At 41.9% G+C, this 14960-nt stretch overlaps 2 protein-coding genes and 1 pseudogene across 2 annotated transcripts in view; 1 reads left to right on the forward strand and 2 right to left on the reverse strand.

Annotated features, from left to right (window-relative positions):
* The window catches only part of LOC146673023 (NACHT, LRR and PYD domains-containing protein 3-like), a 505210-nt gene that overhangs the window by 325660 nt on the left and 164590 nt on the right, over positions 1-14960 (forward strand). The gene's annotated exons all lie outside the window — the stretch shown is intronic.
* LOC146673042 (uncharacterized) lies at positions 1593-5444 on the reverse strand (annotated as a pseudogene).
* LOC146673043 (NACHT, LRR and PYD domains-containing protein 3-like) overlaps positions 13653-14960 on the reverse strand; it is a 38319-nt gene continuing 37011 nt past the window's right edge. Inside the window, exons 11-12 of the mRNA XM_085401402.1 lie at positions 14350-14396; positions 13653-14188 (exon numbers count right to left, since the gene is read on the reverse strand). Of these exons, the coding sequence (XP_085257528.1) occupies positions 13653-14188; positions 14350-14396 (583 nt within the window). The remainder of the gene's footprint in view (positions 14189-14349; positions 14397-14960) is intronic.

Below are 14960 nucleotides of genomic sequence, written 5' to 3' on the forward strand. Positions count from 1 at the left end.
AAATGCCGTTTTTATCGTTTCTTCCCGCAGTAAATATAAACAACGACAGTATTCAGGAAGAAAACCAAACATTGCAGATATTTTTATCATAACGCTGGTTTTACGTGGCCGATCAACACAATTTAAAAACTGGTATAAAGTCCACACTTTGTCCGTCAGTTGTTCCGTCTGTCCTGCTCACATCTCCAATGGTTGTACACGTTGTCATTAACGTGGCTTCACTCCACATCAGCCGCTTTGCTCGCTAAAACAACGGGGTCGGCACATAAGGACGCTGTCATAGCCTGTCAACCACGTTGATTAGCTGCGTATATACGAATGTGAATCGCATCATTGGCTGGACTGTGGGATAAGGTGGCATCGTTCTGATCCCATACAGGAGCAGCCAGTCACTCACTGACTAACACTGGAAAACAGAATTGTTAAAGTTTTAATTTTGAATTTCAATTCAGGTACTGTCATTTTTTTTTTTTTTTTGTGCGCAACACAGATTTTCTGTGCACAGAGACCATGCCAGCAGTGCGCAATTGCGCACGTGCGTAGCTTCGAGGGAACATTGGTCTCAACCAAGTACTGTATGCTTTTTATATTTTTAGTAGTATGTCACACAAACAGCAAATATTGTCGAAAAAGTATAAAAAACAAGCAAGAAATCTTTGGGGGTGCTTTGATTCATTTTTGGGGGTGCTGAAGCACCCTCCAAATGGGTTAAAATCGCCCCTGCTTTGGGTATTCCCTGGCCCCATCTCTATATATAGGTGTAAAATTATTCTTTGTTTTCTTTTCCCCACAGATTAGGTGTGCTTTATACCTTTTATTTGTTTCTTTTGTGTTCCTTTTTCATATTTTTGTTTGCATGTACTATAAATTTGGAAAAGTACCAAATAAAAAGTTAAAAAAATAAAAAAAATAAATTGAAGTTTTGTCATGCGTTAGAACATTATATATATTGGAGTGTGTATAATGGTTCATGTGGTAACTGTTCTTAACGTGCACCCTGTTTTGAACTGGTTTTTATAGGAAATTACCCGACACTGCTAATTCTACAACTACTGCTACCAATAATACTCATGTTAATAAAAAGTAAAATATCAGTAAAACATACAGTAACAGCTCCAGTAATACAGAGTTCTGAGTATCGGTGATTGGCTACTCTTCCTTTCAGGGTGGTGGCTGCCTCGGGGCGGTGTTTCTGGGGCTGGTACCTGTGAATCATTCTTTAGCTGTCCTGTTACCCTGACACAGAGAATAATGAGAAGTAAACTCGTGATGTCCACACAGTGAAGTTTCTGCTAAATGAAGTCATGCAGTGATCCTGCTGAGCTGCTCTCTTCTCTCACTTCTTCAGATTCTCTTGACATGAACCGAGGTTTTACACATGACACAAAGATATTTCATATTCTGAACAGACTTTATTGAAACAGTGACAATCATCAGAATACAGCGAGACAGAGCTAATCGAACAGATTGACTGTAGGATCAATGATCATTGTTGGAGTCAAATCATTTCAGAAAGGAAAGAAAAACAATCAAACTGGTTGAATAGGAACACCATAGACTCTTTGGTTTCTGCCCAGTGAGCATTCCTGTTACTAAAACGAACTGAAGGTCAGGTACAGTGTATTACCTTCGTTCCCACTGTTGAGGTTTTTTTGTCTAATGAAGACCCTGGGATTGCTGTACGCCTCCACAGCTGCTGTGTTGACGATCACAGAGACCGCCCGAATGGGACGACTGGAGCCTTTGTTGTACCACAGGTACACGTAACTTCCTCCTGCCCCCTTGCTTAGATCAGTAGTTACCCTTGTAAAGCCCATATACGGAAACAACATCTTCTCTATATCATTAATGGAGATCTGCAGATCTGTGATGGCTCTTTGAGAGTTATTGGTCTGACGGTACCAGATGAAGACAAAGGATCCTCCTGCACCTCTGTTGGTATCTTCGTCCACTCTGATGTAGCCGTTCCGGAAGTAGTCAGCATCTCCATCATAGTCAGCATTGGCAGTGATGTCACAGATGTATGTTGGTCTCTCCCTCTTCACCCACAGGTAGATCCATTTTCCTCTAGCTTTCCGGTTCAGATCACAGGCCAGTCTCTCCCATCCAAATGCGAACATCAGGGCTTCCTCCCTTGCTTCTATAGAGACATGAATTTGGTGATTGGTGAGCTGCTGCCTGTTTTGTACCAAAGGTAGATGTATTTTCCTTCAGCTCCTTTGTTCAGATCAACATCGATTTTGCTGAAACCTTGACTGCTAAGACACGCCTCTTCAGCTTCATCCAGAGACACCTGGAGCTCGGTGATGTACTTGCCCACTGTTTGTTGCTGCGTCAAAGTTAAAAGATTAATGAGTAAACAGAAAGATTTAAAAACTGTTTTAAAAGTTTGAAATCAGGAATGTGCATGGCAGCTGAAACTGCTGTAGCATTACTACTTTGTCTACATTTACAGTTTTTTCTGAGATATAATAAAATGACATGATTTTGCTACTAAACAGATCGTTAGTTGTTTTTTTTTAAAATGTGTAGCTAATTAAATTTGAATTGTTCTGAATGTTTTTGTATTTTATGCTAAAAAGTAAGTTTGACCCCACACGATGAAATAAATGTGTGAAAAACTGAAAAGCTGCAGAGAGCACATTTTCACACAGACTGGACACAAAAGAGAATACGAAGCGTTACCAGAGTGAAGGGAGGTCCGATCAGCAGCAGCAGATAAACCTTCAGCAGAGTCTTCATAGTCTCCATCTCTTCCTCCTTAAACCACAAACACATTAAGGTACCTGTAAATTGAACTACTCATAAAGATTTTATGCTCTCTGCCTCCCCAAGAAACTTGTCTGGGAACGCACTGTACAACATGCTGGACCGAGAAATGATTTTTAATTGATTACCTCAAGATGGGTAAAAAAGGGTAATTTTTTGCCAAATTTAAAGGAACGTAAAGAGCAAACAGAGATGCTGTGTGAGCAGTTGTATACTTACGTGTGTATAGACAGCGTTTGGCTGGCTGAAAGCTGCTGATCGTTCTTTATACACACAACAGCATCAGTACAATTGTGAAATCATCTCTGACGTGCAGTTTCAGCCCTCCTCCTTTCCTGCTTCTCTGCATTCACATGATGATCAACTGAGCTAAACATGAATTAAAAAAAAAAAATCTGTTGTATATTAATGAATAAAAACACATTTGAGCACTGTGTGGACTGTCGGTAGCTACATATGGATTAAATATATCAATGAAAAATGAAGGTGAAGTTTGATTTCTCAGAGATATTAATCTGAAATGTTTTTTTTGTTTGTTTGTTTTTTATCTGAATATCTGTAAAAAATACCTGTTTTCACTGCCATTGCTGACTATGATGGAGATGCTCAGTACTTCTACTTCCAGCGCCGCTCCGAGCTGGCAGCCAGTATCAGCAGCTCCGACCTGACGAAGTCCTTTTTTCTCTTTCTTTGTTGTTATTGTGTTTCTCGTTATTGTTTTTTAAATTGTGGACTGTACTACTCCATAATGGATCTCAGAATTTTATGGATCAATCATGTTTTTTATCACATTTTTACGGCATCTGTGTCCGGAGAGCACATGGAGGTCTGACCTCCCATTATTTACAGCAGGGATCAGCTGTTAGCCCTCAGGGGCTCCACTGTTCTGCCTACCGCCGAGCGAGCTAACATCCCCCATGAGCAGCACACGTCTGACATCGTGTTCCATTACAGTAAATGGAGCGGTGCAGGAACCAGGTGAGGATGAGGATGGGAGCAGGGTGCTGCTGTTGTGGTGTTTATCTCCTTCAGCAGTGGCGCACTTAAGTTTCCTGTTTTCACAGTGCAGCCTCTTTGGTTTCGGATGTCTTGTATGCCCAACCACACCCCCCGTGTGTTGTTGCTGGACAGGTGGGACTCTATGCTACTTTTATGGTCCGTCTTAGCTTCTTTCAGATCAGGTTGAGCAGACCTGTACAGAACTCAGTCGCCCGACCTGAAGGCAGCATCCTGGGCTTTGAGAAGTGTGCGGATCTGGCTGGTCATCCAGGGTTTCTAGTTTGAGAATCACATAATTATCAATAATTCAAAAATAAATTTCATTATAATCCTTTGCTGTCAGTCCCACTAACTGATACAAATGCTCGTTCAAGCAAGGACACACAAGGTCATTCAGGATCTAAATGTTTAAGTTTGAACAGAAAGCCCAGGACCAGCACAGAGGGACTCTGCTGCAGACACATGTACAGCTACACGTGTAAAGCGGGTGCTTATCACTGCCCTTGGTTCCTGCTGAAGGCCAAACTTAACAGACCAAAAGTTTAAACATCTGTGTCTCTGAAATAGTCCAGTTTTGGTGGTGCTGACGTTGATACACACTGAAGACTCTCCACATTGGAACTCTGTATTATAGCTCTGAACTCTATGCACCAGGCAATACGCAGACTGGGGGCCTGCATCCGCCTAGCTCAAGATCAATCCATGTCTGAATGTGAAAGAAGGCACTCCATCATACCTTAATAAATCATACCATACACAATTTATGGCAGGATATGCAATATAAAGTCTGCTGCTTGGTACAGCTATATCCATCACTATGTCTATCTTCCTCTGCTTGTCCAACACCACTATGTCCAGCTGGTTACAATCACCAGTTTGTCCTTCTGTATCTGGAAGTCTCACAGGATCCTAGCGCAATAATTCTGCCTGCTAGCATCTTGCACCCTGCTGTTATGTGCTGGATTGTCTCAGGGGCATCTTTACACAGCCTGCACCTGGGGTCTTGCCTGGTGTGATAGACCCCAGCCTCCTTGGATCTTGTGCTCAGAGCTTGTTCCTGTGCTGCCATGATTAGTGCCTCTGTGCTGTCTTTCACAGCTGCCACATTACTACTAAACCCATGAAGCAAGTTTAAACAAAAGGACTGGTTTTAAGATTTGTGTCTGATCAGTTTCTTAAGACTACATTGAGCCTCTATCTAGTTTGAACCCAGCACCTGCCCCACCAGTCCAGGTCAATTTGGATTCTTTTTAGGTTCCTGAAGGGAAAGTGAGAAGTTTGGTATGAAGGAGGGAAAGTTTGATATTATTTTTAATGATTTGATTTGTATTCATGTTCCCCATCTTTAACTGGTATCAAACTGTTGCTTCCTGCAGTGGGAAGAGCCACGGACGATATTATCGGGAATCGCAATTCATCTCCAGGACTGTGTGTCGGGTCATGATGGTGAGCAGACCAAGGTTGCATTACTACCCAGTAGTGATGTTCAAAACACCTTGAGGTGCACTGTTTAAATAAAACTGAACTAAATTGAAACACTGTGACATTTAAATGTTTTGAAAAAATCTGACATCATCTTCACAAGTAGAATGGGAGGCAGAGCCTTCAGTTTTTATTTTACTTCACAAACTGACCTTCATGCATTCAGCTTCTACTGGGATCTTCGTGATGGACATGACGGAAGCAGGTGAGGAACTCTGAGATGACATTTCTTGACCTGAGTCGTTGTCATCTTAGCAGCTTTTTGATGGAGTCAGGAAGTGAATGATGAGCTTTTACAAAACCTCTGAACATTTAAAGAAACGAGTTGTGTTCAGACTAAATTCATTTCTTCAGAGGACACAGCAACATCAGAGTTGAACTCATCCAGATCTTTAATGTTCTAAAGAAAAAGAAACTCCTGATGGACTTTCAGGTTCCAGCTGTTTACACACTGACTGCTGTGAAATGTGTACAGTGTTCAGACTTCTAAAGAAATAAATGGCTTCACGGAGAATTAATTTGATGTCTGCTGAGAAACTGTAACTGTTGGATACTGTGAGGAAAACTGCTGAGCATGTGTGAGAGTGTCATGTTTAACGGCCTTTCAGAGAGTCACTGCCTTCACTTACAGAGTTTCTTCATGTCCTGCTTCATCAGCACTTCTTCACAGCTTCTGACTTCAAAATGATGGGTCATGAACAAGTGTTGAAATGATTCCTACTAATGAAAGATATTTTTAATAGCTGCAGCAGCTCTTTCACTTCCTTTGACTTCTCTTTTGAGAAACTGCCTCATGAAAACCAAACTGTGTTGTAATTCATCGTTTTAGATTCAGGATCCTGATGTTACCCTGAAGTCTAGAGCAGAATTAACCCAGCTTTGAGATCCTTCCCAGGTGCCTAAAACCCGACATACATCTCGCATCAGGTGATGTTAATATGTCACAAGAACCATCCAAAACCTATGACAATAATGATAATAATAATCGTTACATTACCATTCAGTTTTAGGGTGACAATAGAAAATTATATATTTATTGTTCTCACGTGGTATCAGACGGGATTATTTTAACAAACGAATGACATTTTGCCTGATAATTATTTTTATCCTCCTGTAACTTCCCTGTACAGAGAGCTAAAACCTCCAAAGTTTCAGGATTAGTTGGTCGTTCTAAGAAGTGTTTGTGAACTAAAAATCAAAAATGGGGAATACTGTTTGTCTGTGATTTGGAGAGCCCAGTGTGTGCTCCTGACGCAGGGCAAACCAATTCTTTTGGGGACACCTACCTTGGCACGACAGCTGTTGTGCAGGTGAAGCTGAAGACAATATATGAAGGCAAGATTGCGTAAGGTTGCAGGTCCAGATGACGTCAGCTCCAGGCTCCTGAGATGCTGCGCACATGAACTGTGTGGCATCCTAGGTTATCTGTTCAACCTGAGACTGTCACTGGGGAAAGTACCACAGCTGTGGAAGACCTCCTGTGTGGTATCGGTACCAAAGACCTCCCATCCCAAGGACCTCAGCAGCTACAGGCTGGTAGCCCTGACGCCACATCTGATGAAGACCCTCAAGAGATTGGTTCTAAATCTTCTGCGCCCCCTGGCGAGGAGTTCATTGGATCCGCTGCAGTTTGCTTACCAGCCTGGCATCAGGGTGGAGGACGCCATCATCTACCTCCTGCACCGAGCTCTGACTCACCTGGAGAAGCCTGGAAGCTCTGTGAGGATCATGTTCTTTGATTTCTCCAGTGCTTTCAACACCATCCAGCCACGACTTCTGAGAGACAAGCCGGAGATATCGGGAGTGGACCACCACATGTCCCAGTGGATACTGGACTACCTCACAGAATGCCCACAGTATGTGAGGACACAGGGCTGTGTCTCTGATACGCTGGTCTGCAGTACAGGGGCCCCACAGGGAACTGTGCTGGCACCGTTCCTCTTCACCCTCTACACTGCAGACTTCTCCATCAACTCCCCACGCTGCCACCTACAGAAGTTCTCTGACGACTCTGCCATAGTCGCCTCATCACAGGTGAGGACGACTCAGAGCACAGACAGTGGACTCTGGACTTTGTGGACTGGTGTCAGCAGAACCACCTGCTGATCAACGCCGGGAAAACCAAGGAGTTGGTGGACTTCCGGAGACGCAGACCCACCACACTGACACCGGTGAACATCCAGGGAGTGGACATTGAGATAGTGGACTCTTATAGGTACCTCGGTGTTCACCTGAATAATAAACTGGACTGCAGCCACAACACCGATGCTCTTTACAGGAAGGGTCAGAGCAGACTCTACCTGCTGAGGCGGCTGAGGTCATTTGGAGTCCAGGGAGCGCTTTTAAAGACCTTCTATGACTCTGTGGTGGCATCTGTCATTTTTCTGTTGCACTGACATCCGTCATCATGAAGTGCCTGGAGCGGCTGGTCAAAGGTCACATCTGCTCCTCCCTCCCTGACACACCGGACCCTCTCCAGTTCGCCTATCGGACAAACAGAGCCACAGAGGATGCCATCGCCCTGGCAACGCACACCACCCTCACTCACCTGGAAAAAGGGAATACATATGCAAGGATGCTCTTCATCGACTGCAGCTCGGCATTTAACACCATCGTCCCCTCAAAACTTGCCTCAAAGCTCATCCATCTGCAGATGGATTCTAAACTTCCTCACAAACAGGCCCCAGGTGGTGAGAGTTGGTAAGCACACCTCCTCATCACTCATCCTAAACACAGGTACGCCACAGGGTTGTGTGCTTAGCCCCCTCCTATATTCCCTGTTCACACACGACTGTGTTGCTAAACAAGAGTCCAACATCATCATCAAGTTTGCGGATGACACAACCATCATAGGCCTCATCACAGACAACGATGAGATGGCCTATAGAGAGGAGGTGATGGCGCTGTACGAGTGGTGCCTGGAAATAACCTGACATCAGCAAAACTAGAGAAATGATAGTGGACTACCGGAAACGACCAGTCAGAGAACACCAGCCCATCCACATCAACAGTGTCAAGGTCGAAAGGGTCAGCAGCTTCAAGTTCCTTGGAGTCAACATCACCGAGACTTCTCCTGGACCCTTCACACAGACACTGCTATCAGGAAAGCTCGCCAGCGGCTTTACTTCCTGAGGAGGCTGAAGAAGTTTGGCTCCGTAAAGCTCACAGCATCATCAAGGCCCACAGCCACCCCGCACATCAGCTGTTCTCCTTGTTAGCATCTGGCAGACGTTACAGGAGCCTGTCTGCTCGGACTACAAGACTCAAGAACAGTTTTTACCACCAAGCCATACGACACCTCAACCACAACACTTAAACACACACCACACACTCCACAGGACGCACTCAGAAGCTACCCTGCAGCTTCACAAATACTCTCTATAATCTGCACTGGTCACTCCACTTTATTGATATTTATATTTTAAAAAGTGCAATACTGTAATAACTGCCACTAAAGAAACAAAAAAACTTTTTTGTACTGTTTAGTTTGTACTGCTGCTCATTCCTGTGCAACATCCAATCTGCCCCCCCCCCCCCCCCCCCCACACACACACACACACATTCCTATTTAAGATTTTCTTTATTTAATCACTAGTGTGTACATATATTTATATTCAGTCAGTTAACTGAAAATCTCTTTTTTCCTTTACTACATCTTATTAATATTTTGCTGTTTACTATTTTTCTATTTATTTTTTATTATATATATATATATATATATATATATATATATATATATATATATATATATATATATATAAATAAAACACCCAGCACGCCCCTGTGGGCGGTTTATCCTTCAAGCTCGGGTCCTCTACCAGAGGCCTGGGAGCTTGAGGGTCCTGCGCAGTATCTTAGCTGTTCCCAGGACTGCGCTCTTCTGGACAGAGATCTCCGATGTTATTCCCGGGATCTGCTGGAGCCACTCGCCTAGCTTGGGAGTCACCGCACCTAGTGCTCCGATTACCACGGGGACCACCATTACCTTCACCCTCCACATCCTCTCGAGCTCTTCTCTGAGCCCTTGGTATTTCTCCAGCTTCTCGTGTTCCTTCTTCCTGATATTGCTGATATATATATATATATATATATATATATGGATCTTAGTGTCCAACATAAACATAGGCTGAAGCTGGACTCTCACGCCATGCCAGTGGTGCTGTTACACTGTCAACACACCACCACCATACTTTAGTCACTTCACCACAACACATATCAGGACAGACTGTCAGAAGCTCACTGACAAGATTACAGTTTAAAAAAAAACAAAAACAAAACAGCCATATAAAAAATACAATAAAAAATAGTCTGTGCAATATCTGTGTAACATATGAACACAACACTGAGAAAGCAACCAAGTTTATTTGACATCAAAAATGACAAACACAAAGAAAAGAAATGATTAATAAAAGTCGATGTTCATTATTTAGCACATCGATTCAGCACAGTGGACAAACTTTTTAACGAAACAATGTGATACAGAACATATGCAATGCTATATAGGAATGTTTACACATTTCTAAGAACATTCAAACAAAGCTGTTTCCAACACACTGCAAAATATTACTGTTGAAAATATCTGAAAAACACAAGACCTTTGCTGTTTATTAGATAAGCCACATGCATTATGATACAATCAGATTCTGCTTAGAACTGCATTCAACACTATTAAGCCAATATTTCCCGCTTATATGGCTTAAACATTTTCAAATGATGAGCTTCCAACAATGAGTGAAACAGTAAGAGCATGTGGAGAGTTTGGAAACATCCCATTAAGAAAGAGAAATCATTATGAAACAATGGATATTAATCGAATTATGAAGCAGTTTTATATACACTTATACTCATCAGAGTGTAGTAATACAGATGGGAAGATGCGGGAATTTCTAGAGAAGGTGCCTGTTGCATCGTTATCAGAAAGTCACAGGAAAGAGTTAAATAACCCTGTGACAGAGGAGGAAGTGCGACTTGCTATTAACTCCCTTAAAGGAGGAAAAGCACCAGGGCCTGATGGTTTCTGCCCAGAGTTTTATAAAAAACTAAGTCACCTTCTTGCAGGACCATTGACTGATATTGTTAAAAGATTTTATTATGTTTATGTATAGAAGTACATTTCATTTGAGGTTCTCTAGATGTGTTTGCTCTTTGTACTAGAGAAGTTACACTGTGCAAGCTCAGCACGAAGTCTCTATCGTTGTATGTTATCTCTTCCACTCATGTGTCTGTGATCGTTGTATGTTATCTCTTCCACTCATGTGTCTGTGACGCAAGTCTCTATCGTTATATGTTATCTCTTCCTGCATGTGACTGTGACGCAAACATGCTTGAGTATAAATAAAGGGTGGCAACTGCTGCGGAGTGTGAGTCTCTGTTTGAGCTCTCACCCGTTAAACCTGCAAACCTGTCTGAGTGTCATTTATTCTGACCTGAGTTGCATTACAGGAAAACTCCTGACATTTCTGTTTTTAGACTCTTTTAAGAATGAACAGTTGCCCCCAACACTCAGACAGGCTAATATTTTGTTAATTCTAAAGAAAAATAAATCTACAGATAGGTGTGAATCATACAGACCGATCAGTCTCATTAATGTCGATGCTAAATTACTCTCCAAGTTATTAGTAAGGAGGCTTGAGGGCATTCTCCCACTGCTCATAAACCCTGATCAAACAGGCTTTATCCAAAATCGTTTCTCATCTACTATTAAATATTATACAATACTTGAATCAGACAAATCATAAAGCCTATGTTATATCTTTAGATGCCGAAAAGGCATTTGACAGAATCGAGTGGACATATGTATTTAGTGTATTAGAGAGATTTGGCTTAGGCGAGGGTTTTATTGCATGGATTAAAACTATCTACAAACTTCCAAAAGCTTGTGTCATAACTAATGGTATACAATCATCAGCGTTTCCATTGCAAAGAGGTACGAGGCAAGGCTGTCCCCTGTCCCCTCTCCTCTTTGCATTAGCACTTGAACCTCTAGCTGAGGCTATTCGCCAGCACCAAGATGTGCATGGTATAACAGTGGGTGGAACAAATCATAAGATAGCATTGTACGCTGACGATATTCTGCTGTTCTTATCAAAACCAGAACAATCAATACCGGCTATTATGTCTACCATACATGAGTTCAGCTCATTCTCTGGTTACAGAATTAATTTTGGGAAATCAGAAGTTATGCCACTGGGTGATCAGATTAACTCCTTGCCAGATTTCTCTAATCCCTTTCAATGGTCCCCCAGCGGCTTTACATACCTTGGGCTAAACATTCCACCAGTTCTTAAAGATTTATGGAAACTGAACTTATCACCAGTTATAATAAAAATCAAAAAAGATTTAGATAGATGGCAAAAACTGCCGCTTTCTCTTATGGGGCGTGTGAACTTAATTAAAATGAGCATTCTCCCGCGTTTATTATATCCCCCACAAATGCTACCTTTATTGATCACTCAGAAAGTTTCTTGTGATATAGAAAAAGCCTTTTCAAAATTTATCTGGCGTGGCAAGAAACCTAGATTAAGGATTGGAACTCTACAACTGCCTATAGATAGGGGAGGCTTAGGCCGACCAAATTTAATTTTTTATAATTGGGCATGTCATAGCCGTGTCTTATGGGAGTGGCTACATGCTTATCTAAATTCTAACTCTCAACTAGACTCTTGGTCCACTTTACCTTATTCCCTTTGGAGCTTAGCTGTCTGTGACAAAAAAACAATATCAAAAAATGGGGATTAAGAACAACCCAATCATTTATAATACAATATGGGTCTGGGGGGAAATGCGTAAAAGGTTGGGTAGAGAAGATTGCACTTCATTCTTGACTCCTCTAGTGAGAAACAACGATTTTGTTCCAGGAATGTCTTGTAGCATGTTCGATAAGTGGCACAAAAAGGGATTAAGGGTAATTGGCGATTTGTATCAAAACAACATTCTGATGAACTTTGAGCAATTGCAGTCAAATTTTAATATCCCTAGAGACCATTTTTTTGGCTTTCTCCAGGTTCGTAACTTCGTTCATTCTAGAATTCCACAGTCTTCAGAAATAGTTATATATGATGATATTGAGACATTTCTTATTAAGCGAAAAGACAGAACTCATTTTATCCCAGCTTTTTACTCTCTCCTATATACTCTTAGTACCAACACACTGAGCGCCATTTATAAATGGGAGAGAGATCTTAATAATCAATACACCGAAGAGGAGTGGAAAGGAGCCATTAATATGAGTAGTTCCACTTTTACTTGTAACCACTTGCGAGAAACCCAATACAAAATCATTCATCGCCTTTATATAACTCCTAATGTCTTGCATAAGATTGCACCTCATATTTCCCATTTTTGTAGAAAATGTCAAAAAGAAACTGGCACTTTTTTTCATTACTTTTGGGAATGTAAATTAATCAAAAGATTTTGGAGCTTCATTTCTCAAGAACTAAGTAATATTTTTAACAACCTGATTCAAAGGGACCCTGGGTATTTTCTTCTTGGCCTACCCTCAAAAGAAGTAACATTGAATCACTTGCAGCGCAAATTATGTGACAAACTACTGCTGGTAGCTAGGAAATGTATTCTCATTAATTGGGTTAAGGATAAACCTCCCTCTGTGACGTTGTGGTACAGAGAATTATTTAAAGTTATTCCTCACGAAAGAACTGCTGCTATTTTAGGAGGAAATGAGGGTCTCTTTCTCAATGTTTGGTCCCCTTTGCTTTCTTATTCGCCAAATGATTTGTCCCAACTGTTGAGGGGGGGTGGTTGCGATTAAGATGTTCTCAATTAAATAGGAAGTAAGTGTAAAGGACAACTCATTCTTGGAGTTTATCTTTTTCTCTTTCTATATCTGTGGGTAATTGAGTGAAAATATTTTTTTTGTGTGTGTGTGGATGTGTAAATTTTTTTTTCTCTTTACTTTCTTTTTCCTTTTTCTTTCTTTTCTTTTCTGTTTGGCTGTTATGTTTAATGCTATTCTTGATAACGAATAAAAATTTTATATCCAAAACCCCAACAGGGAAAAAAAAAAAAAAAAAAAAAAAGAAGAAAGAAAGAGAAATCAAACATTTGGATTTATTTTAATGAGCTCAGATTTGTTGAAAATGCAGAGGAGCTGGTTGTGAACTGAGCTTCAGAGAAACACAACATACTGAGATTCACTGTGAAGCTTTGAGTGGAAAAAGACAGAAAAACAACAGGTGGATCCTGGAATAACGGGAGCTTCCATCTTTAAAGGACTGAAGAGGAAGCAGTTTACAAGGAATCATTTAGAAGAGTTTCAAACATCAACTGACTGAATCCATGAATCTGAAAACGTGTTTCTGAGTGAAAGAGAGACATGTACAGACTGAACTATCTGTTCAACAGTCAGAGTGTTTCTCTAAAAGGAGACACTCTTTACACTCAACTCAGCACAAAAATACTGAGCAACCAGGAAACAAGGACCAAAATCCAGGATAAAGAGTTTCAGTGAATGTGGTGTTGAAGGTGTGGAGGTGGATCAGAGTGTCAGAGGAGACTCTGTAGAAGGACAGAGTGCCAGCAGGACAGTCCACATACACTGCTACACTGTTAGAGACAGAGGAGGAGGAGGACGAGGAGATGGACGTTTCTCTGTTATTGTGCCAGACAGACTGAGGACCATCATCAGAGCAGTACAGACTCCAGGACTGATCATTCCGTCCAAACCCACAGTCGTAACTGCCTCCTTTCCTTCTGATTCTTCTGTAACTCACTGATATATAAATGCATCCTTTCCACTCGACCTCCCAGTAACAGCGACCAGTCAGACCATTTCTACACAGCAGCTGATAACAAACATCAAATCTGTCTGGATGATCAGGATATGACTGAACCTCCTCCACATGTGTCACCTTCCTGTTGTTGTCAGACAGTTGGAGGTTTGTGTGCACTGTGTTTGTGTCGATTGTGAGTTGACAGGAATCTGATGGAGAGAACAAACACAATCCAGCTGCAGTTATTGATCCATCATCTGTTCATTGATTGACACTTTGATGATGATTCCTGACATCAGAGATGTGAATGATGAAGATGATTGAATGTGTGCTGCTTTGTTTTCATGAATCCCATTAAAAACACACTTACACTTCCTTAGACCTGGCCTCAACCATTGGACTCCAGCAGGCTCCACCCTGAAAAGAGAAGGGGGGTCAGACCAGCACAGTCAGCATACACACATGGACATTACATGGCTCTCATACACATACTGTTAGACACTGATAAAGGAACAGTGACGACCAGGGGGGGAGAACATGGCAGACCAATCCCTGGCTACTGAGACGAGCTATTGGAATGTCACCTCTCTGGTGGGGAAGGAGCCTGAGTTAGTGCATCGTGCAGCCTGCCATAACTCCACTTCTCAGGTGCTGCCAGGCTGAGGTGGTGTTCTCAGCTGTCACACAAAACTGTAAATCCTGGAAGTAGGTCTTGACCAGTCCTGTGATGTGGTTTGGTACGCTGAAATAGTTGAAGGCCATCCACAAGATCTCATGCGGAACTGACCCAAAGGCGTTGGCAAGGTCTAAAAAGACCACACGAAGGTCTCTTCGTTCTTTCTTAGCAGTTTGAATCTGGTGCCAGATGACGCTGGCATGCTCCAGACATTTATATGCAGGAAAGTAGATAGTCTTTGGGCCAGGACACTGAAGAAGATCTTTCTCTCTACGGTCAGCAGGCTGATCTGGAGAAACTGGCTG

Source organism: Rhamphochromis longiceps, linkage group LG3 (genome assembly GCF_057381845.1).
Source record: "Rhamphochromis longiceps isolate RC_006_pf linkage group LG3, R_longiceps_female_GT1.1, whole genome shotgun sequence".
Taxonomy (NCBI): Eukaryota; Metazoa; Chordata; class Actinopteri; order Cichliformes; family Cichlidae; genus Rhamphochromis; species Rhamphochromis longiceps.